This window comes from Ranitomeya imitator, chromosome 6 (assembly GCF_032444005.1).
Source record: "Ranitomeya imitator isolate aRanImi1 chromosome 6, aRanImi1.pri, whole genome shotgun sequence".
NCBI classification, from domain to species: domain Eukaryota; kingdom Metazoa; phylum Chordata; class Amphibia; order Anura; family Dendrobatidae; genus Ranitomeya; species Ranitomeya imitator.
In genome coordinates this window covers 25,393,854-25,418,797 of record NC_091287.1, presented here as the reverse complement: position 1 = coordinate 25,418,797, position 24,944 = coordinate 25,393,854, and the positions used below count along the sequence as shown (strand labels likewise).

The 24,944-nt window shown below is 43.9% G+C and overlaps 2 protein-coding genes across 2 annotated transcripts; one reads left to right on the top strand and one right to left on the bottom strand.

The window, feature by feature from the left end:
* The first annotated feature begins 19,777 nt into the window (after window positions 1–19,777).
* On the top strand, window positions 19,778–22,186 carry LOC138641721 (uncharacterized). Its single transcript, XM_069729343.1, has 7 exons — window positions 19,778–19,802; window positions 20,008–20,091; window positions 20,174–20,248; window positions 20,376–20,486; window positions 20,577–20,778; window positions 20,872–21,031; window positions 21,137–22,186. The coding sequence occupies exons 2-7, from the start codon at window positions 20,047–20,049 to the stop codon at window positions 22,050–22,052; spliced, it is 1,509 nt and encodes a 502-aa protein (XP_069585444.1). The 5' UTR covers window positions 19,778–19,802; window positions 20,008–20,046; the 3' UTR covers window positions 22,053–22,186.
* A 211-nt stretch (window positions 22,187–22,397) lies between these two features.
* On the bottom strand, window positions 22,398–24,290 carry LOC138641720 (uncharacterized). Its single transcript, XM_069729342.1, has 2 exons — window positions 23,604–24,290; window positions 22,398–23,283 (listed from the first exon to the last, which is right to left on the bottom strand). The coding sequence occupies exons 1-2, from the start codon at window positions 23,957–23,959 to the stop codon at window positions 22,401–22,403; spliced, it is 1,239 nt and encodes a 412-aa protein (XP_069585443.1). The 5' UTR covers window positions 23,960–24,290; the 3' UTR covers window positions 22,398–22,400.
* Between the last annotated feature and the right edge of the window lie 654 nt (window positions 24,291–24,944).

Sequence of the window (24,944 nt, the reverse complement as noted above, 5' to 3'; positions counted from 1 at the left end):
ATCAAGGGAAAGAAAAGGGAAAGAAAAGGAAAGGAAAAAAAGGGCAGATAAAGGAAATGAAAGGGAAAGGAGAGGAAAGGAAAGGATAGTAAAAGTGAAGGAAAGGGAAGAGGAAGAGAAAGTAAAGACAAGGTAAAAGAAAGGAAATTGAAAGGAGGAGAGTCGTTATGGGTTAAAAAAAAGGATGTGTATGAATGAAACCACACTGATATTTTTTTTCCGGGGGAATGGGGGATACGTTTTGTGCAACATTTTATTTTTTTAGAAATTTTCAAGACCTGTAGATAATTTTATGTAAAAACTGAACATGAAAAAATGTCTCACCTAAACGGTGCTGTAGTTTGAAATAAAAAATAAATAAATAAATAAATAAATAACCTAAATTCTCTTCAAGATTAAAGTGTGTTGGTAATGTTTTCAGCAATTTGCTGACTTTTGAAGGACTGGCGTATTTTAGACCTTATAGATTGAATAATATTTTTTAACAAAATGGAAAAGCTAACATTTTTTTTAAATTTTGCACTGACCATAATATATGTATTTTGGGGAAATAAGTTGTAGTTTGTATGGACACCAATTACTGTATGTACAGTATAATTTACGTTTTGACTTTGGCAAATATTTTTGTTGAGGTTGAAAAAAACATTGCAATTCATCAAACTGTGTGGGCTGACAGAGGAAACCCACTCCCTCTGTAAATATGATTAGATGCCAAATTAAAGGGGATACAGTTATGACCTGGTGGTCAGGACAATAATGGACCTGGTGGTTAAGAGCACACGGAATGACCTGATAGTTTCTGATAATTAAGGACGAGCTCTGGGACGTGGGAACTCTGCTGACCGCAATCCCTAATCCTATCAAACACACTGGAAATAGCCGTGGATTGCGCCTAACGCTCCCTATGCAACTCGGCACAGCCTAAGGAACTAGCTAGCCCTGAAGATAGAAAAATAAAGCCTACCTTGCCTCGAAGAAATTCCCCAAAGGAAAAGGCACATATAATGACTGTGAGTAAAGATGAAAATACAAACACAGAGATGAAATAGATTTAGCAAAGTGAGGCCCGACTTACTGAACAGACCGAGGATAGGAAAGGTTACTTTGCGGTCAGCACAAAAACCTACAAAAAGACCACGCAGAGGGCACAAAAAGACCCTCCGCACCGACTCACGGTGCGGAGGCGCTCCCTCTGCGTCCCAGAGCTTCCAGCAAGCAAGACAACAATAAAAATAGCGAGCTGGACAGAAAAATAGCAAGCCAAAGAAATACAAGCTGGAACTTAGCTTCTGCTGGGAAGACAGATCACAAGAACGATCCAGGAGTGAACTAGACCAATACTGGAACATTGACAGGTGGCATGGAGCAAAGATCTAAGTGGAGTTAAATAGAGCAGCCAGATAACGAATTCACCTCGTCACCTGAGGAAGGAAACTCAGAAACACCCACCAGAGGAAGTCCATGGACAGAACCAGCTGAAGTACCATTCATGACCACAGGAGGGAGCCCGACAACAGAATTCACAACAGTACCCCCCCTTGAGGAGGGGTCACCGAACCCTCACCAGAGCCCCCAGGCCAACCAGGATGAGCCAAATGAAAGGCACGAACCAGATCGGCAGCATGAACATCAGAGGCAAAAACCCAGGAATTATCTTCCTGACCATAACCCTTCCACTTGACCAGGTACTGGAGTTTCCGTCTCGAAACACGAGAATCTAAAATCTTCTCCACCACATACTCCAACTCCCCCTCAACCAACATCGGGGCAGGAGGATCAACGGATGGAACCACAGGCGCCACGTATCTCCGCAATAACGACCTATGGAACACATTATGGATGGCAAAAGAAGCAGGAAGGGCCAAATGTAATGACACAGGATTGATAACCTCAGAAATCTTATACGGACCAATGAAACGAGGCTTAAACTTAGGAGAGGAAACCTTCATAGGAACATAACGAGATGACAACCAAACCAAATCCCCAACACGAAGTCGGGGACCCACACAGCGCCGGCGGTTAGCGAAACGTTGAGCCTTCTCCTGGGACAATGTCAAATTGTCCACCACATGAGTCCAAATCTGCTGCAACCTATCCACCACAGTATCTACACCAGGACAGTCCGAAGACTCAACCTGCCCTGAAGAGAAACGAGGATGGAAACCAGAATTGCAGAAAAACGGCGAAACCAAAGTAGCCGAGCTGGCCCGATTATTAAGGACGAACTCAGCCAACGGCAAAAAGGACACCCAATCATCCTGATCAGCAGAAACAAAGCATCTCAGATATGTTTCCAAAGTTTGATTAGTTCGTTCGGTTTGGCCATTTGTCTGAGGATGGAAAGCCGAGGAGAAAGACAAATCAATGCCCATCCTAGCATAAAAGGATCGCCAAAACCTCGAAACAAACTGGGAACCTCTTTCAGAAACAATGTTCTCCGGGATACCATGTAAACGAACCACATGCTGGAAAAATAATGGCACCAAATCAGAGGAGGAAGGCAATTTAGACAAAGGTACCAAATGGACCATCTTAGAAAAGCGATCACAAACCACCCAAATGACCGACATCTTTTGAGAGACGGGGAGATCCGAAATAAAATCCATAGAAATATGCGTCCAGGGCCTCTTCGGGACCGGCAAGGTCAAAAGCAACCCACTGGCACGAGAACAGCAGGGCTTAGCCTGAGCACAAGTCCCACAGGACTGCACAAAAGAACGCACATCCCGTGACAAAGACGGCCACCAGAAGGATCTAGCCACCAAATCTCTGGTACCAAAGATTCCAGGATGCCCAGCCAACACTGAACAATGAATCTCAGAGATAACTCTACTAGTCCATCTATCAGGGACAAACAGTTTCTCCGCTGGGCAACGGTCAGGTCTATCAGCCTGAAATTTTTGCAGCACCCACCGCAAATCAGGGGAGATGGCAGACAAAATTACCCCCTCTTTGAGAATACCCGCCGGCTCAGGAACACCCGGAGAGTCAGGCACAAAACTCCTTGACAGGGCATCAGCCTTCACATTCTTAGAGCCCGGAAGGTACGAAACCACAAAATCAAAACGGGAGAAAAATAACGACCATCGAGCCTGTCTCGGATTCAACCGTTTGGCAGACTCAAAATAAGTCAAATTCTTGTGATCTGTCAAGACCACCACGCGATGCTTGGCTCCTTCCAGCCAATGACGCCACTCCTCGAATGCCCACTTCATGGCCAACAACTCACGATTACCAACATCATAGTTACGCTCAGCAGGCGAAAACTTTCTAGAAAAGAAAGCACATGGCTTCATCACCGAGCCATCAGAACTTTTTTGCGACAAAACAGCCCCTGCTCCAATCTCAGAAGCATCAACCTCAACCTGAAACGGAAGCGAAACATCTGGCTGGCACAACACAGGGGCAGAAGAAAACGACGCTTCAACTCCTGAAAAGCCTCTACAGCTGCAGAAGACCAATTGACCACATCAGCACCCTTCTTGGTCAAATCAGTCAACGGTTTAGCAACAGTAGAAAAATTAGCGATGAAGCGCCGATAAAAATTAGCAAAGCCCAGGAACTTTTGCAGGCTCTTCACAGATGTCGGCTGAGTCCAATCGTAAATGGCCTGGACTTTAACAGGGTCCATCTCGATAGTAGAAGGGGAAAAAATGAACCCCAAAAATGAAACCTTCTGAACTCCAAAGAGACACTTTGACCCCTTCACAAACAAGGAATTCGCACGAAGGACCTGGAACACCATTCTGACCTGCTTCACATGAGACTCCCAATCATCCGAAAAGACCAAAAATATCATCCAAATACACAATCAGGAATTTATCCAGGTACTCTCGGAAGATATCATGCATAAAGGACTGAAATACTGATGGAGCATTGGAAAGCCCGAATGGCATAACCAGGTACTCAAAATGGCACTCGGGCGTATTAAATGCTGTTTTCCATTCATCGCCTTGTTTAATACACACAAGATTATACGCCCCTCGAAGATCTATCTTGGTGAACCAACTAGCCCCTTTAATACGAGCAAACAAATCAGACAGCAACGGCAAAGGATACTGAAATTTGACTGTAATTTTATTAAGAAGGCGGTAATCAATACAAGGTCTCAAAGAACCATCCTTCTTGGCCACAAAAAAGAACCCTGCTCCTAACGGTGATGACGACGGGCGAATATGGCCTTTCTCCAAGGATTCCTTTATATAACTCCGCATAGCGGTGTGTTCTGGCACAGATAAATTGAACAATCGGCCCTTAGGAAACTTACTACCAGGAATCAAATTAATTGCACAATCGCAATCCCTATGAGGAGGTAGGGCACTGGCTTTGGGCTCATCAAATACATCCCGATAATCCGACAAAAACTCTGGAACTTCAGAAGGAGTGGAAGACGAAATAGACAAAAATGGAACATCACCATGTACCCCCTGACAACCCCAGCTGGACACAGACATGGATTTCCAGTCCAATACTGGATTATGAACCTGTAGCCATGGCAACCCCAAAACGACCACATCATGCAGATTATGCAACACCAGAAAGCGGATATCCTCCTGATGTGCAGGAGCCATGCACATGGTCAATTGGGTCCAGTACTGAGGCTTATTCTTGGCCAAAGGCGTAGCATCAATTCCTCTCAATGGAATAGGATACTGCAAGGGCTCCAAGAAAAAACCACAGCGCCTAGCATACTCCAAGTCCATCAAATTCAGGGCAGCGCCTGAATCCACAAATGCCATAACAGAATAGGATGACAAAGAGCAAATCAGAGTAACAGACAATAGAAATTTAGACTGTACCGTACCAATGGTGGCAGACCTAGCGAACCGCTTAGTGCGCTTAGGACAATCGGAGATAGCATGAGTGGAATCACCACAGTAAAAACATAGCCCATTCCGACGTCTGTGTTCTTGCCGTTCAGCTCTGGTCAAAGTCCTATCACATTGCATAGGCTCAGGCCCATGCTCAGATAGTACCGCCAAATGGTGCACAGCTTTACGCTCACGCAAGCGTCGATCGATCTGAATGGCCAAGGACATAGACTCATTCAGACCAGCAGGCATGGGAAACCCCACCATGACATCCTTAAGGGCTTCAGAGAGACCCTTTCTGAAGATTGCTGCCAGGGCACATTCATTCCACTGAGTGAGCACAGACCACTTTCTAAACTTCTGACAATATATCTCCGCTTCATCCTGACCCTGACACAAAGCCAGCAAGATTTTCTCTGCCTGATCCACTGAATTAGGTTCGTCATAAAGCAATCCAAGCGCCAGGAAAAACGCATCAACATCACGCAATGCCAGATCTCCTGGCGCAAGGGAAAATGCCCAGTCTTGAGGGTCACCATGTAACAAAGAAATAATGATCTTTACTTGTTGAACAGGGTCACCTGAGGAGCGAGGTTTCAAGGCAAGAAACAATTTACAATTATTTTTGAAATTGAAGAACTTAGATCTATCACCAAAAAACACATCAAGAATTGGAATCCTAGGCTCTGACATCGGATTCTGAACCACAAAATCTTGAATGTTTTGTACCCTTGTAGTGAGATTATCCATCCAAGAGGACAGACCTTGAATGTCCATGTTTACACCAGTGTCCTGAACCACCCAGAGGTAAAGGGGAAGAGAGAGACAAAACACACTGCAAAGAAAAAAAAATGGTCTCAGAACTTCTCTTATCCCTCTATTGAGATGCATTAGTACTTTGGGCCACCTGTACAGTTATGACCTGGTGGTCAGGACAATAATGGACCTGGTGGTTAAGAGCACACGGAATGACCTGATAGTTACTGATAATTAAGGACGAGCTCTGGGATGTGGGAACTCTGCTGACCGCAATCCCTAATCCTATCAAACACACTGGAAATAGCCGTGGATTGCGCCTAACGCTCCCTATGCAACTCGGCACAGCCTAAGGAACTAGCTAGCCCTGAAGATAGAAAAATAAAGCCTACCTTGCCTCAGAGAAATTCCCCAAAGGAAAAGGCAGCCCCCCACATATAATGACTGTGAGTAAAGATGAAAATACAAACACAGAGATGAAATAGATTTAGCAAAGTGAGGCCTGACTTACTGAACAGACCGAGGATAGGAAAGGTTACTTTGCGGTCAGCACAAAAACCTACAAAAAGACCACGCAGAGGGCGCAAAAAAACCCTCCGCACCGACTCACGGTGCGGAGGCGCTCCCTCTGCGTCCTAGAGCTTCCAGCAAGCAAGACAACAATAAAAATAGCGAGCTGGACAGAAAAATAGCAAACCAAAGAAATACAAGCTGGAACTTAGCTTCTGCTGGGAAGACAGGTCACAAGAACGATCCAGGAGTGAACTAGACCAATACTGGAACATTGACAGGTGGCATGGAGCAAAGATCTAAGTGGAGTTAAATAGAGCAGCCAGCTAATGAATTCACCTCGTCACCTGAGGAAGGAAACTCAGAAACACCCACCAGAGGAAGTCCATGGACAGAACCAGCCGAAGTACCATTCATGACCACAGGAGGGAGCCCGACAACAGAATTCACAACAGGATACTTGTTGTTATGGCAGTGGAGTGTTGGGAGTAGAATATTGACTGTATATTACTACTGGCATCCACTGCTGATGGCAGCAAGATGACACCACTGCCTGTAGCATCTGATGGACATACCAGTATGTCCTGTTGTAGTTTGAACACTGCAATAAGGATAACATGGTGTATTGTGTGGTACATATCATTTATGAAGAGAAGAAGTGGATAAACTCCATCAAAAACATTTGAAAAAGTAGCAAACCATTGTGAGTTAAACCAGCCATCAACTCTAGGTTGCGGAGGAAGCAACGTGGCCAGACAATGAGAAAACACTTTGAGGAGTTCACGCCTCAACTTCCAATTGATAACGTCCACAATGACTTGATGTGTATGTATATGTCAATGAATGAAGTTATTGTATGTACTGTCCAAAACTAAGCCCAGTGTATCAGCCATTGCTTGGAGCCAGTCCATATACAGTAAGCCAAGAGAGCCTCATTTTCATCCATATGGTTCCAATTTTCACCGAACCTACTTTGAACATCCATTTTGATGAATCAGAGTGGGTTAGATTTTTTTTTTTTAGAATTTGCTCAACCACTATCCACAACCCTGATGGTTCTACAAGCCTTTTTTTCTTAAGAATAGAGAAGGTTGTGGTGCTGGGATCACATTACCCGTGTAAAGTATAGGAATAAGTTTAACTTTTCAAATTTGCTTATTTCGGTTACTGTTTAAAAATAAGAAAGTATTTTGCTATGAGAGTCCAAGTAATGTAGCTCCATCCTATAATAATACAAAAGAAACCAGAGAAGGAAAAAAAAGTCTTGATATGTTCAAGATTTAGATCCATCATGACTTATTTTTGCTTGTTTTGTTTTTTTGTTTTATTTTTGTAAGATGGAGCTGAATTACTGGGTCTCTCTGGAAAAGCAATTTCTGAAAATTACAGAGTAACTGAAACAAGCGCATTTGCACAGTTCATCTGATTCCAGGATTGTACACAGGTAACGGGTGATCCAAACTTCAAGAACCGTTCTTCAGCATGAAGGGTCAAGTTTGCTCACTAGAATGCCATAGCCCCTTTAATGCCATGCCTGTTACATCATTACTTCTGTAAATTTAAAGAGGCTTTGTCTGGTTCTGAAGCTTTGTAATCCCAGAAAGCTTATATCGCGCTTGCTAATCTTCATAAAATGCTTGCTGGAGTATGATGTGTCAACTTCTTTAAGAGGAACAAGCCATTTAATAAATTTTGGCAGACTCATCGCCTCGGTGGCGTGCACCTTGCCAAAACATGCAACTCTAATAATTTCTGGCATTTTGGGTGAAATTGACAGTTGGTGTAGCCATGCTCCTTCCAGCCCTGACTGCTCCCCTGCCCTGCCCATTTTGTTAGAGCAGATTCAACTGGTGTGAAAACGCCAAAAGTTGCAAGCTTTGCATTGTGCAAAAATTTGGGGACTTTTCAAAGCATTTTACATCAATATTCTGGCAAAAAAAAAAAAAGCTTTGTAGAATCGCTCCTTCTGTGTTGACAGTCCACAAATAACCGCTAATGGTTAACTGGGGAGCTGGGACTCCAAGCATCCATCTAACTTGGAAGGTAGATGTGCCAGGAGAGTATAAAGCAACCTGTGATTGGACAACCCAAACAAAGAAGTGAAAACACCTGCACAGAAGCAAAACAGCAAAGCAAAAGAAAGACAAGACATTATCAGTAGTTGGATAGAGACAACACAGGCTGTGGTCAAACAGAGAGGGAAACTGACCATCCTAAAACAGCAAAAAGATACAATCTTCGAAAAAATAAGTACAAATAATAAATTCAGTTGTGAGATTGACCTGGTATTCCGCAAGATAATTCTGCGCAGACTGGCAAACATGAGAATGAGCTCCTATATTCCTTACACCCTGGGTGCTCCACACTTCTGTAGGTCGCCCCCTTTCATGTCTTGTAGATATCATTATACTTCACCCCAAGTCATTTTTTTTCTGTCTCCTTTCCCATACAATTGGCTGTGGCATAATTCACCGGCAAAGTACAATCAATCGAGTTTAAAATCTCATTACCGTCCATTCATCTTTACTTACACCGTAAATACGTCTAATAAAATGAGCAATCCCAATCACGATGATAGCGGAATGGACAAGTATATTAGGCTATGCCGCTGTTCATCGAGTTCGCCATCAATATACGCCGTTGTTTTTATTGACAGAACAGTTTGCAATATTTTTCTAATGGTTTATATTAAAACACGAGCGGCTCTCAATTACGAGAATTCATTAATTAGTTCAATGGCGAACAAGTCGATAACCTGATTGAATCAGATTGTATTTTCGGTATAAAATCAAGGTAGTTCCAACTCGCTACATCAATATGTGTACATATTGCTGATTCTGCAGGGCAAGTACTTATTAAAAAGTCCTGAAAAGCCTCCTAACTTTGTTTTAAAGGGAAGCAATGCGCAGAAAATGACCTCTTAATACAATTATTTTTTTGTGTTGAATGTATTTTTCTTAATGTTGGCAGTTCTTCTTTTTATATATCACAATCTGTATTAAACATAGAAATTTTGTTGCAATTCACACTTTGGCCACTAGGGATTTTTTTTTACCCATAGGGTTTAATACATCAAAGCTTTTTATGCCATACAAGGCTTTGAAAATAGGCAACATTTTGGCGCAACGCGAGGCTGCACTAACTCTTGGTGACTTTTTTCATTCTCCATTTTCACCCAACAAAGTGCTTGGATCTAGGGTGCAGGAGAGGGGTGTGGTGACTTTCGCTTGCCAAATTCATTTTGAGTGGCAGCCTTCTCTACACCACAATTCTTACTCCAGCTGGGACTGGAGTAAGATGTTCAGCAAGGCAAACAAAGAGGCACACACAACTCGTCAGATGCTTCTGATTCATTAGAAGGCATGTGCCTCTCAATGAATCACGAGTCTTGCACTCCCGCACCTTCATCAAGACCACCTTGAAGATCGCTGTTTTGATAAATTAGGGGTCCATATTTTCTTTTGTTTCAGGAAACTGCACATGCGCATCAGCTGCAACGGTCAGTTCCCGCCCATATATTTTATATTGAGGCATCTAATGAGCGTGTGCAAAAAATCATGATGTTGCACGCCTGTTTTCTGCAAAAAAAATAATTTGACTTTTTGTAAAGACTTTATTGATTTTACGTCACTATAGAGATTGTTTTAAAAAGTGGTTGTAAAATGGGTTTTGTTACCTATGCAAAAATATGATTTATGCCAGATTTATGAATTGCAACTTTTTTAATAAAAAGTTGCTCACAAAGTCCAAAAGTTTTACGTAGAAGTGTTAAATGTAAAGATGTTCCAAGTGTATCCTACATCAAGCAACAGTTTAAAGGGAACCTGTCACCTGATTTTGGCAGGACAGGTTTGCGGTCATATGGGCGGGGTTTTCGTGTGTTTGATTCACCCTTTCCTTACCTGCTGGCTGCATGCTGGTCGCAATATTGGGTTGAAGTTCATGCTGTGTCCTCCGAAGTACACGCCTGCGCAAGGCAATCTTGCCTTGCGCACGCACAGTATGCTTTGCCCAACTGTGGGCAAAGCCGAAAAGCCTTAGTGCGCATGCGCCGGCGCACTATGTCCCGGAAGTATTTAGCTGTGTTCCGGGACATAGTGCACCGGCGCATGCGCACTAATGCAGCCAGCGGGTAAGGAAAGGGTGAATCAAACATCTGAAAACCCCGCCCCTATGGCTGAAGATTGTTCCCTCCAAATTCAGGTGACAGAGTCCCTTTAATGAAATAAAGACACAGGTTGTTGTCATATTTTATTAGACTCTTAATCCACCTGAAGACCCTCGTTCTGTAAAAAAGGAAAAATAAAAAATCAACAATATTCCATACCTTCCGTCGTTCCGTCATGTCCCACGATGAAAATCCATCTGAAGGGGTTAAATCATTTTACACCCAGGAGCTCTGCTAATGCAGCTGTGCTCGTGGCTGTAAAAATTTGTGAATGAATGGAATGAAGTGGAATGTATTGTAGTTACCTTGAGTTGCAGTGATGCGCCCCCTGCTGGATGTCCTCATATGAACTCGAGCGTTGGAAAATATTCAGAAAGGTTCCCAGGCTCGAGTTCATATGAGGAAATCCTGCAGAGGGCGCATCACCGCGACTCGAGGCAACTACAGGTCATTCCCCTGCATTCCATTCATTCCCCGGGTTTTTACAGGCAGGGGCGGCTGCATTAGCAGGCTTCTGCTTGTAAAGTTAGTTAACCCTTTCAGATGGATTTACAACGTGGGACAAGACAGAACGACGGAAGGTATGGGATATTGTTGATTTTTTATTTTTCCTTTTTTACAGAACGAAGGTCTTCAGGTGGATTAAGAGTCTAATAAAATATTACAACAACCTGTGTGTTTATTTCATTAAAATGCACGAAAAAGAAAACGGCAGCACTCACCGATCTTCTTGACAGGTACCTTTATTAGTTAAAAGTCTTCACGGCTCGGGGGTGAATGAACAAAAGAATGTGAAGGCAGAATGACGGCCGTTTCGCGCCGGTCTAGCGCTTCAACGGGTTCCATCCACACCTCCGCTTTCGTAACAGCGTAATAGTGGTCAGCCGTGGTTACGAGTCATCCGTTGCAGTTTAACAATACTTGTTTAGCATTTCAGTTTGCCAGACTTGCATCTGTATATCTATGTTTCGCCTATTGTTATGCAGTTCGGTGTCTATAGGTACTGTTGTATTTTGGTTTTATAGTTTTTAATTAAGTTTCTACCGTGGATGGGCGGAGTGAGTCTGTAGGGAGGAGCACAGTTTGTGCAGACTACTTCAGACGTCACGTCCGATCTTCCACTGAACCCGTTGAAGCGGGAACCCGTTGAAGCGCTAGACCGGCGCGAAACGGCCGTCGTTCTGCCTTCACATTCTTTTGTTCATTCACCCCCGAGCCGTGAAGACCTTTAACTAATAAAGGTACCTGTCAAGAAGATCGGTGAGTGCTGCCGTTTTCTTTTTCGTGCATCTGGGATATCTGTTTTCTCCTGGCTTAAGCACCCGAGATCTGGGGGCCAGCTGGGGCTAATTAGCCTGGAGCGGAGGCAGGCAGCTGCAGCGGTGGTGCGGTCAGCTGTTTTTCTCTTTTGTTTATTCTTATTTCATTAAAATACCTTGTAATAATGTGTTTGTGTTTTTTTTAACCATTTCACACTATTGGATTAATAATGGATAGGTGTCATAATTGACGCCTCTCCATTATTAATCTGGCTTAATGTCACCTTACAATAGCACGGTGACATTAACCCTTCATTACCCCATATCCCACCGCTACACGGGAATGGGAAGAGAGTGGCCAAGTGCCAGAATAGGCGCATCTTCCAGATGTGCCTTTTCAGGGGTGGCTGGGGCAGATGTTTTTAGCCGGGGGGGGGGGCAATAACCATGGACCCTCTCCAGGCTATTAATATCTGCCCTCAGTCACTGGCTTTACCACTCTGGCGGAGAAAATTGCGCGGGAGCCCACGCCAATTTTTTCCGCAATTTAACCCTTTAATAGCTAGAGCGCCCAAATTTTGCACATACACACTACTAACATTAGTAGTGTGGAATATGCAAAAAAAAAAGGGATATGAGATGGTTTACTGTATGTAACCATGTCTCATATCATGTCGGGTTTGAGAAGGAGATAGGAAAAGCCAGCAATTGAATTACCGGCTTTTCTGCTAACTAGCGCTGTATGAAATATTAATATATATATATGTGTCTCACTGACATATATATATATATATATATATATATATAGACAGTATATATGTTTTTACCATTATTTGAGCCCATGGATCCATTGTATGTCCGTTTTGCAAGCCTGCAAGAAAATCTCGCAGTACGGATGCCATACGGATTACATACGGAGGATGTAGAGGAGCTGCGGAGACACCATCACGTGTTTCTCAACGCAGGCAGTGAATAGCCATGCCTTTCCCCGGGAAGGAACAACCAAGGGAAGGGCAGCATCCAATAAAGGAAAACATCCAATAAAGGAAAACCACCTATGCCAAGCATGGTATCCATCCACTGACAGCTGTTTCGGGGTTTTTGCCCCTCATCAATGTGGAGTAGGAAACTGGCTATAAGGAGCAGTGCCTAGTAGAAAGTCTATAAAGGCACGGATGATTGACCTCGTGGAGACCAAAACATCCAACACCGCGGAGACACCATCACGTGTTTCTCAACGAAGTGATCCAGAACACTGCCCCGAAATATGCAAATGCATGTAGAGGAGCTGCGGAGACACCATCACATGTTTCTCAACGCAGGCAGTGAATAGCCAGGCCTTTCCCTGGGAAGGAACAACCAAGGGAAGGGCAGCATCCAATAAAGGAAAACATCCAATAAAGGAAAACCACCTATGCCAAGCATGGTATCCATCCACAGACAGCTGTTTCATTTTTTTCTCTTTTTTCCCTCAGATGGGAAAATCCAGGGTCCAGAAATCCAAGACCAAAGAAAAATCCCAAACAGCTGCGTCAAATCCAAAACAGTCCCCATCATAATCGGAAAATTTCAGTTTAATACAACATCAGAAAAAACAAATCAAGACATATTTACAAGGTATCTCCACTTCTTCACCTTCCAAATGCCTTCGGCATCCACCTCCCCCCTTCTCCTTTTATCCCATAGAAAACACACATACATCTTCCCCAAAATCACTTTTAGACTATTCTTTACTATAATTTCCTTTCTCTTAAAAACATACACATTCCTTACATCCCATAATACTTCTTTTATACATGCAACTATTAACCACAACACTCTCTCCTTCACTCCATCACACATTCCCAAGCCAAACATGAACAACTCGAATGATAACAAGCTCACACCACACAATTCTTTACACAACGGTCCCATTCTTCCAATCACCTCCCTAGCATAATGACAATTCCAAAACACATGTATTACACTTTCCCTTCCACCACACCCACCTCTCCGACACATATCATTTGTCCCCAACCCACGATTCTTCTGAAATTCTCTAACTGGTAACACTCCATGCAAAGACTGCCACACAATCTCACTCTGCCTATTCGTCATACCGTCTAACCGCACTTTCTTCCATACTTTTTCTATATCATTCCCTCTAACCATGTTTATTCCACACTCTGTCTCTCTACATTCAATCATCCTATACACAGCCTTCTTATTACTCAACAACCTAACATCCACATCACACAACTCATACTTCACCAAAAATTTATAAACCCACACATACCATCTAGGCACGTCAAAAGCAACCGGATACCTCAGATCCCTCTCTCGCCACCTCAAACGAAATAAATACGCCCCAAACAAAAACCTACACAGACAAGAAAACTTGCCATCCATCCTAATCACCCTCAACACAAAAACCACAATATTTACACCAAAAAACACCTCAAGGTTTGGAAAACCCAACCCACCTTTTTCTAAACGTTTCACCAAAACCTCCCTCCTAGCCCTCTCCATTCTAGAATTCCACAAAAACACAAACAGAATCCTATTTAACCCCCTCATACACATATACCCCGGCGGAAAGACCACTGCAATATATAAGAAAATAGGCAAAATCACACTTTTAATAACTAAGATTTTTCCAAAAAAAATGAAAGACTTCTCATCTTCCAAAAACATTACTTCCGCTCAACCTTTCCTTTCGCATCATCCCAACTTTCTTTCCCAAACAAACTCTCTGAAAATTTCACACCCAAAACCTTAATAGACCCAGTCACCTCATTCACTCCCCCAAAAACCTTACACTCACTCTTCTCCCAATTCACCTTAAATGCTGACGCACCACAAAAAATAGACGCTAATAACTTTACCCGCCTCACAGAATACTCTGAATCACACAACACACACACGTCATCCATATAAGCACTAACCTTCCATTCCCTCCCCCCACCTCCTGGCACTTGTACACCTCTAATCACTTTATCTTTCCTCAACATACAAAGCAACGGTTCAATCGCACAAATAAACACCACAGGAGACAAAGGACAACCTTGTCGCACACCTGAAAAAACATTCACTCTTCTACCCACAGAACCATTCATCAAAACACAACTATAAATGTCTTTATATAAGCTCCTCACCCTCCAAACAAAATCAGGCGGAAACCCCATTCTCAATAATACCCGGAACAAAAAACTATGTGATAACCGATCATACGCCTTTTCAAAGTCCAAACTCAAAACAAATACACTCTTCTTCCGACTCATACAGTCCCACAAACAATCTCTCAACATACACACACACTCATGTATACGTCTCCCAGGCACCGCACAACACTGTTCATCCCCAATCACACTCTCTATCACGTCACGCATCCTATTCGCCATTACTTTCGCATAGATCTTATAATCGCAATTCAACAACGTTATCGGTCTCCAATTTTTTAAACTATTCAAATCTCCTTTTTTAGGTATTAACACAACCATCCCTGCACGCATACTCTCAGCCACCTCCATACTAGACCACATATACTTACACACATCCACAAAATCCTTACCAATCACATGCCACATCACCCTATAAAACTCTATAGGAAGACCATCCTCTCCTGGAGTCTTATTTAACGCCATGCTATTCATTACCTTCCATACCTCATCACCTGTCACCTCACCCATCACTCTCTCTCTCTCCATCTCACTCAATTTATTTTCTAATACACTTAGTACATCCTCCTCCAAAGCCTCATCCCTCCACTTCACTGCATACAGCTCCTCATAAAACTTAGCCACATGTTCACACATATCCTCCCCACTTACCTCTCTTCCATCCTCTGCATTCAAAACACCCATACTCTGCTTTTTCCCAAAAACCTTTTTAAAGAAAAACCTCGAACACCTTTCATCTTGCTCCATTCTATCAATTTTTGCCCTAAAAATAATACTCTTCCCTTTCTCTTCCAAAAACTCTTTAATTTCTTTTTTAACCTTTTTTATCCCCTCCTCCACCTCCATTCCTCCTTCCCTCAATTTATACAATAAACATAAACGGGCATTCAACTTAACAAACTTTTCCCTCTTAATTGCCGCAAATTCATACCCCACACTTTTAAAAAAATTTTTTGCCTGCCTCTTAACCCAATCCCACCACTCACAAACATTCCCAAAATTTTCCTTACTCTTACACCACTGTTCATACTTTCTTACATACTCCTTCCTCACAGCTTCATTTTCCAACAATTTCACACTTAATTTCCACAAACCCTTTCCAAACACACCACTAACATTAATATCTAATGCTACTTTCACACTAGCGTCGGAATCTCCCTGTCGCAATGCGTCGGGGAGAGATTCCGACGCTAGCGTTTAGCGGATTGCACAATGGAGGCAACGGATGCATTTCTCCGGCGCATCCGCTGCCCCATTGTAAGGTGTGGGGAGGTGGGGGCGGAGTTCCGGCCGCGCATGCGCGGTCGGAAAAAGCGGTCCGTCAGGAGCAAAAAATGTTACATGTAGCGTTTTTTACTCCCGACGGTCCGCAGAAGCATGACGCATCCGTCGCTCGACGGATGCGACGTGTGGCAATCCGTCGCAAATGTGTCGTCAATACAAGTCTATGGGGAAAAAACGCATCCTGCAAGCACTTTTGCAGGATGCGTTTTTTCTGCAAAACGACGCATTGTGACGGATTGCAGTTAACGCTAGTGTGAAAGTAGCCTTAGGCTACTTTCACACTAGCGTTAACTGCAATACGTTAAAATGCGTCGTTTTGCAGAAAAAACGTATGCAGCAAAATATTTTGCTGCATACGTTTTTTCCCCATAGACTTGTATTGGCGACGTATTGCGACGGATTTGCATTCGTCGGTATACGTCTTTCGACGGATGCGTCGAAAAGAGGCGACACGTCGTCTGGAAAAAAGAAGATTGTAACGTTTTTTGTCTCCGCCAATAAAACGTGTCTCGGCGCATTCGTCGGCATGCGTCTTTTGCTAGAATGAAAGTCTATGAGCGACGGATGCGTCGAGACACGTCGTACGACGCAATGCAGCGCTGCAATACGTTTTTTTCTACTGAGCATGCTCAGAAACAGGTGTTTTTATCTAAATGGCCAGACATCCCCAAATCTATATAAACCTGGTCTGGGCCTTCAACCCCCACATATGCCAGCAAGACTCAGAGAGAAGAAGAAGCCTCCAGCCAGCCGGACACCAAGAGCCCAGCCTGGACACCAAGAGCCCAGCCGGACCCCAAGAGCCCAGCCTGGACCCTAAGAGCCCTGCCGGACACCAAGAGCCCTGCCGGACACCAAGAGCACAGCCTGGACACCAAGAGCCCAGCCGGACCCCAAGAGCCCAGCCTGGACCCCAAGAGCCCTGCCGGACACCAAGAGCCCAGCCGGACCCCAAGAGCCCAGCCTGGACCCCAAGAGCCCTGCCGGACACCAAGAGCCCAGCCGGACACCAAGAGCCCAGCCTGGCAGCAAGGACCAGACACACTACAACAGTGTGAGTATATTGCCATTTGTGTGTGTGTGTGTGTGCGCATTTGTGTATGACGTACTGACTATAGCAAGAGCTTATAAAACCTGAATCCAACCTGAGGCCTGCCGTCATCCTGCAACAGCCATTGCCATGCTACAGTCCAGATCCACCGTGAGGCCTGCCACTGTGAAGATATCAAGCTCCAGCCGGAGGACTGATGGCCGTGTGTGTGTGTGTGTGTGGGTGTGTGTGTTTATTTTTGTACTGCTGTGTGCTTTTGTATGTATGTGTTCACGTGCCTGCACCTTATTATGCCTTCGTCAATATTGCGACTGTTCATGTGTTATGCTTGCGTTATGACTCGGCTTGCAGGTATGTTTGTGTGCGTCTTGTTGGTTGCATGTGCATTTGTCAATGCCATATTGGTTAATATTGATTTTTGATGTATTTACTAATTAAGGTACCGTCACACTGAGTGACGCTGCAGCAATACCGACAATAATCCGGATCACTGCAGCGTCGCTGTTTGGTCGCTGGAGAGCTGTTACACAGACAGCTCTCCAGCAACCAACGATGCCAGTAACCAGGGTAAACATGGGGTTACTAAGTGCATAGCCGCGCTTAGTAACCCGATGTTTACCATGGTTACCAGTGTAAAAGTAAAAAAAAAAAAAGGTAAAAAAAAAAATATCCGCTGTCTGTCCCCGTGCTGTGCTTCTCTGCATTGTGAGCGCCAGCCAGCCGTAAAGCAGAGCAGAGCGGTGACGTCACCACTCTGCTTTCCGGCCGCTGTGCTTATACAGGGCAGAGAAGCAGAACGCCGAGGGACAGACAGCGGAACATAAGTATGAAGTGTTTGTGTTTTTTCTTACTTTTACACTGTTAACCAGGGTAAACATCGGGTTAATAAGTGCAGAGCCGCGCTTAGTAACCTGATGTTTACCCTAGTTACCAGTGAACAAATCGCTTAATTTGCGTCACACACGGCGATTCAGCGATGTCTACATAAAGTCCAGCAACGAAATAAAGTTCTGGACTTTCTGCAGCGACCAATGACATCACAGCAGGATTCTGATCGCCGCTGTGTGTCAAACTGAACGATATCGCTAACCAGGACGCTGCAACGTCACGGTTTGCTAGCGATATCGTTCATTGTGACGGTACCTTTAAGGTACCGTCACACTTAGCGACGCTGCAGCGATACCGACAACGATCCGGATCGCTGCAGCGTCGCTGTTTGGTCGCTGGAGAGCTGTCACAAAGACCGCTCTCCAGCGACCAACGATCCAGAGGTCCCCGGTAAACCAGGGTAAACATCGGGTAACTAAGCGCAGGGCCGCGCTTAGTAACCCGATGTTTACCCTGGTTACCAGCGTAAAAAAACAAACAGTACATACTTACATTCAGCTGTCTGTCCCCTGCCGTCTGGTTACTGCACTGAATGCTGGCCGTAAAGTGAAAGCAGAGCACAGCCACAGCGGTGAGTCATCGCTGTGTGACTCACCGCTGTGCTGTGCTTTCACTTTCACTTTCCGGCCAGCAGTCAGTGCAGGAACCAGACGGCAAGGGACAGACAGCTGAATGTAAGTATGTACTGTTTGTTTTTTTACGCTGGTAACCAGGGTAAACATCGGGTTACTAAGCGCGGCCCTGCGCTTAGTTACCCGATGTTTACCCTGGTTACCAGCAAAGACATCGCTGAATCGGTGTCACACACGCCGATTCAGCGATGTCTGCGGGGAGTCCAGCGACCAAATAAAGTTCTGGACTTTATTCCCCGACCAGCGACATCACAGCAGGGGCCTGATCGCTGCTGCGTGTCACACTGGACGATATCGCTAGTGAGGACGCTGCAACGTCACAGATCGCTAGCGATATCGTCTAGTGTGACAGTACCTTTAGTATAGTGTTTTGTGCACCTTTTTTTTTTTTTTGTTTATTAAAATGGATGTATTATTGCAAAGTCTAATGGTCTGCAGCTTGAGGTTATATTTTTTTTTTTTAAATTTACTTAACCATTCCCATTCGATGTACTTGTATTTTAAAATAAAGAGCATTTCTGCTCCATTGTGATTTAAAAAAAAAAAAAAAGAAAAAAATTATATATTAATAAAATGTTTCTTAAAAAATTGTCCGTAGTATAATTTCTTAAAGGTAAATTTAAATCAGGTGTATGTACCAATGGTTACACATGCAATACAGAGTTGTTTGAGTGGTCATTTTTTAATAAAGGTTATCCTTTGAAATTTTATTTCGGGGAGGTAATTGTTTTTTTTTTAAAACATAAAAATATTTTTAAAGGTGTCTCACAGTTTACCTTTTTTTGTTTTTGGGACATGGAAAAGAATGGTATAACGTGCACCAGTTTTTGGGTTTGGGTGTTCACATATTTTTCTCATTTTAACATGGTGTTTAGTGGTAAACATTACCTATTTCTGCTTTGGTCTAACTTTCAATCCATTATACTTATTATATTGCAGATAGAGTAGGGACCACACTGACCGGCATAAGCCACCTGGACCACAGCCACCTGGCCCACATCCAGAAAATCTGAAAAGTAAGTTTTGAAGACCCCAAATCTGCTACTTCAATGTGTAGAGCAGATTGCAAGTGTCTTTTAACTTACAGACCTACCAGGACCACAGCCACCTGGACCACAGCCACCTGGACCACAGCCACCTGGACCACAGCCACCTTGACCACAGCCACCTGGACCACAGCCACCTGGACCACAGCCACCTTGACCACAGCCACCTTGACCACAGCCACCTGGACCACAGCCACCTGGACCACAGCCACCTGGCCCACATCCAGAAAATCTGAAAAGTAAGTTTTGAAGACCCCAAATCTGCTACTTCAATGTGTAGAGCAGATTGCAAGTGTCTTTTAACTTACAGACCTACCAGGACCACAGCCACCTGGACCACAGCCACCTGGCCCACATCCAGAAAACCTGAAAAGTAAGTTTTGAAGACTCCAAATCTGCTACTTCAATGTGTAGAGCAGATTGCAAGTGTCTTTTAACTTACAGACCTACCAGGACCACAGCCACCTGGACCACAGCCACACAATGTCCTCTTCCGGCAGCCCTCCTCCACAGCAACAGCAGGTATCGGTAAGTAAAAAAAATTTTTTTGGTTTTTTTTTAAAATTTACATCATTTTGAGTCACTACATGCATTTATTATGTTTAAACAGGAATCAGAATCCGATGAGGAGCTGTCGGAAGGGACCGAGACGGGTGGAGACATCGAAGTGGAGGAGGAACCAAGTGTAAGTAGTGGTGAAACACTTGCTTCACACATCACACTGCACCGTACACAAAACAGAATTTCATATATAACGTAACACAGAAAACATATACATACATTAAAGCTAATTTTTTTATCCTTTATTTCAGTCTCCTGCTGCTGCTGCTGCTGCTGCTGGTGCTGCTGAACGTCCAGCACAGCATGAAGGTTCTCCCAGGCGCTCCCAGAGTCGGCGGACTCGACGCCGCGGTCGGCCATCAGTGAGTCGGTTTTTTGTGGGGCTTCAATTGTTAATTTTTTGCTTTCAGTCTACTAATTTTTAATTCTTTCTTTTTTTTTTGTTCTAACAGGCTTCACAGTGTGCTCCCGAATACGATTCAGATATCGATATTGAAGCCCTCATCGAGGAGGTTCGTGAACGGGAGCCACTGTGGAACATGGCTGACCGCAGGCATGCTGATACCAGTGTCACCCGTCGGCTCTGGTTGGAAGTATGCCGGAACATCTTTGCGAGGTGGGAGGACCTTCTTCCACAGCAGCAGAGCAAACTATGTAAGTATTCACTTTTCAGTGATGTTTTGAGCTGAATGTAATGTCTTGCATTTACGAATATTTTTTTTTTTTTCTTCATTCCTGTCTTCACAGGTACCAAGGTTAGGAAGCGGTGGCGGTCATTGAGGGATCGCTTTAAGAGGGAGTTTAACGAGGAGATGCAGGCCCCGAGTGGCTCAGCAGCAAGGAAGAAGAGGAGGTACAGATATGGCCCGAACCTCTCCTTCCTGAGGGAAACCATGCTGAGTAGAGTGTAAGTATTCAACATCACAGTAAGAACCTGTCTAATCACAAAACTTTTGTTTCAGTCCGGCCTTTTTCATATCAATATATTAACTTATTTTTTTTTCTTTCACAGCACCTACTCCAGCCACCGTGCGCCTGCATCTACCTCTGCACCCTCTGAAGCGATCCCTCCTGAGTCCGCCACCGGGGACCACGTCGGTAGGCCCCACACCTCTCACCCCTCTGTCCCCTCCACTTCATCCGCCTCTACCAGTGGAGTGCAGCCTTCCTTACTCGCATCTGATGGTCAACAGATAGCGTTCCCTTTACCCCACCCCTCTGACCCTGCCACCTCTACACCACCGGTAGGTTCATGGCGGCAGCGTCAGAGGGGTCAGGAAAGGAGCTATGCTCCTGAGTTCTTGCATCTAAATGCAGGCTTCCAAAATTCATTTAAAATTTTGGGAGAACAAGTGACTGCTGGTTTCAGCATGATGCAATCACGCATGAGTGAAAACCAACATGAAATCAGCAGTCGCTTGGATAGACTGCATTTAGATGTAAGTCAAGCTCCAGCCAATCTTTTTTTTCAGTCCATGCTCAGGAGCATGGAAAAGCTTTCTTTTGATCAGCAGATGCGGGTAATGAATAGCTGCCATAACGCTCTGCTGAAGGTAATTAACGAACCCCAATCTACCCCCACACCTCCCCACACATCCCAGTCCCAATTTCAACACCATGCCCCACAATATCACCGCCAGTCCCAATATCCACATCACTCTCAATATCAACATCACTACCAATACCCAACCCGGCCCACAACCCAAATGTATTCACCCGTGTTTTCTTCATCTTTGCCCAGCTTTCCTTCCCCAGTAAGTTTTCCACCTACCCCAACACAACACCCCTCTGGTCAGCCTCCTGTTTTCCCCCCCCCTTCCACTACAGACGCAACAGGTAGGGTTTCCCCAATCCCACCTACCGACGTGGTCCAACCTTCCAGCCCCTCCTCCCATAGTTACTCCACCCAACAATACCAGGACCTGTGAACCTGGAATGTACTTGTACATAGTTTTTTTTTGCCAAAAAAAGAAAGGTTCTTTAAATTACCAAAAAAAAAATTGTGTGGGAAAATTACCCACAAAAAATATATTTTTTGAAATAAACATAATTCTGGTTTACAATCTACTGTGTGTGTGTGTGTTCATTAATTAAGGTAAATATGAAAGGTTAAGTGAAAAGAAACACCAGACGTTTTCAAGGTTTAACAAAATGGTTTTATATTATATTAGCAAGCAAACCACACACACTCTTTTTTTGTTTTTTTTTTTTGTTTTTTTGTGGCAGTTGCTACCAAAAAATTTTGGAAAAAAAAAAGAAAAAAAAGAAAAAAAAAGTCACACAATTATGTCTTGCCATGGAATCCGCCCAACAGGTGACAAAAAATATTCAGCAAACTGTTCCCTCATCCTAGTAACAGAACCGGTGGAGCGAACAGAGGCACTTCGGTAATCCCACAAGGATGTCTCCAATTGTTCGTCATCCAAGGTAACGGGCTCCTTTGAAATAACAAAATTATGGAGCACCACACATGCCTTGACAACATCGTCTACAGTTTTTGTATCCAGTTTTATTGCCGTCAGCAGAACTCTCCACTTTGCTGTCAAAATACCGAAAGAGCACTCTACCACTCTTCTTGCTCTGGTAAGACGGTAATTAAATACCCGCTTGGTGCGGTGTAATTCACGGCTGCTGTATGGTTTCAGTAGGTGCGGCGACAGTTGAAAGGCTTCATCACCTACACACACATATGGCATGGCTGGTTCACTGGTTCCTGGGAGCGGTCTTGCTGGCGGGAAATTGTATGTATCTCCATACAGGCAGCGACCCATCGGAGAGTTTTTAAACACTTGGGAGTCGTTGGACCGGCCATACGCTCCTATATCCACAGCAAGGAATCGGCAGTTGGCGTCAGCAATAGCCATGAGTACAATTGAGAAGTATTTTTTATAGTTATAGTACTCTGATCCTGTTCCTGCCGGTTTTGCAATCCTAATGTGTTTGCCGTCCACAGCACCAACACAATTTGGAAAATTACACATTCGCTCAAATTGTTCGGAACTTCTCATCCAGATTTCCATTGTTGGTTGTGGGATATACTCCAGCTGTAAAGTGTCCCAAATCGCACGACATGTGTCCTTCACAATTCCGCCAATAGTGGAAATCCCCAGCCGGAATTGGAAATGGAGTGAAGTCAAAGACTCACCCGTAGCTAGGAAGCTGCAGGGAAAAATAAAAAAAAATGTAAAAAAAAATTGCACAGACCATCAACCAAGAAAAACAAGTGGAATGGCCTCAAATAAACCAACAAATTACATGCTACAGTAAATGCGGCGCAATGTGTCAGCGCAGTATTCTCTGCAGCATGTAATAACATTCAATATGACCAATGACACAAGAAAAAAAAACAAGTGGAATGGCCTCACATAAACCAACAAATGACATGCTACAGTAAATGCGGCGCAATGTGTCAGCGCAGTATTCTCTGCAGCATGTACTCACATTCAATATGAGCAATGACATAAAGAAAAAATGCTTACCGCAGTGTCACCATGAGCCGCTCCGCCGGTGTGATGGCAAGCCTCATCCTTGTGTCCTGCCTTTGGATGACATCCTCTATTTTTCCAACCAAATAATCGAAATGTTCCATCCTCATCCGTACATAACTAAAGAATTTTTGGGGGTTGCACCGCAACTCCAGATAGAGAGTGGACTGGACACCCCTGGTCATCCGCAGCTCATTGATTGGATGTATCCAGAATCGTCGCCTTCTCCGTTGCATCTTCCGTCTTTCTGCTGCCGCCTCATTCTCCCGCACTATGATATCCAGGCGATTCGTCTCAAATATAACTTCAGTAACCAAACTCGAAATCCTCCCAATTACACCATCCATCATTGCCACTAAACTAAAACCCTCAAAGATGTGCTGTAAATACAGTCAGTATATAGATTTCCCTAGTTTCCAGTAGCCAATCAAATTTTGGTGCCTCCCATTTTAAAAACGGATCCGTCGTAAAAACGTATGCAACGGATGGAAAAAACGTATGCAACGTATGCAACGCATCCAGCATTTCAACGGAACCGTTTATCGGATTTGCGACGGTTTTGCGACGGATCCGTCGAAATGCTGTATTCGTTGCATACGTTTTGCAGTTTTTTGACGCATCCGTTTTTTCGGGAAAAAGACGTTTTTGGGACGGATTGCAGTTAACGCTAGTGTGAAAGTAGCCTTACTCGCACAACACACAAACATGGTCCGAAAAAATGACCCTATCCTGCTTATATCCAACAGGAATAATATTTTTAGAAATAAAACAATAATCCAACCTGGACTGTGCTCTTCCACTATCAGAAAAAAAGGTATCTAACAAAGGGTTAACCTTACACACACGCTGCATATCACTCAAATCAAAGTCAGTAACTAACTCCAGCAAAACTTTTCCAGACACATCCACATTCACTCCCCCCACATCACAATTCATATCACCCACAATCACCAGAGGCACTCTTCCTGGAACAAAAAGCTTCACTTTTTCAAATAATAACTTGCGCTAATTTTTTTCTACTGGCGCATAAATATTGATAACACAAAACTTAGCATTTTTATGTTAAAAATTTGCTAAGATACACCTCCCCACCTCCACCACCAAATAATTATTCAAAACCACCTCCTGCCCCTTAACTAAAATACCCACACCATCATTTCTATTATTTGCACTACCAGACCACACAGACGCACCATAAGACCACTCATCCCCTTTCACACCATCCACAATCCCACATACTTACAAACAAAAAATAGATGCACTCTGCATAGCTAAAAAATCCAAAATTGCTACTCTCCTCCTCGCTTTCTTAAAAACTCTCACATTTTGAGAAAC

What these genes read in the sequence shown, in the direction of transcription:
- LOC138641720 (XM_069729342.1), bottom strand. Translation starts at nt 23,959, where the DNA reads ATGATGGATGGTGTAATTGGGAGGATTTCGAGTTTGGTTACTGAAGTT. An exon ending in CGGCTCATGGTGACACTGCG is followed by an intron (nt 23,284 to 23,603) that starts GTAAGCATTTTT and finishes TTTTCCCTGCAG; the next exon opens with CTTCCTAGCTACGGGTGAGT.
- LOC138641721 (XM_069729343.1), top strand. Translation starts at nt 20,047, where the DNA reads ATGTCCTCTTCCGGCAGCCCTCCTCCACAGCAACAGCAGGTATCG. An exon ending in AAGTGGAGGAGGAACCAAGT is followed by an intron (nt 20,249 to 20,375) that starts GTAAGTAGTGGT and finishes CCTTTATTTCAG; the next exon opens with TCTCCTGCTGCTGCTGCTGC. An exon ending in ACAGCAGCAGAGCAAACTAT is followed by an intron (nt 20,779 to 20,871) that starts GTAAGTATTCAC and finishes CTGTCTTCACAG; the next exon opens with GTACCAAGGTTAGGAAGCGG.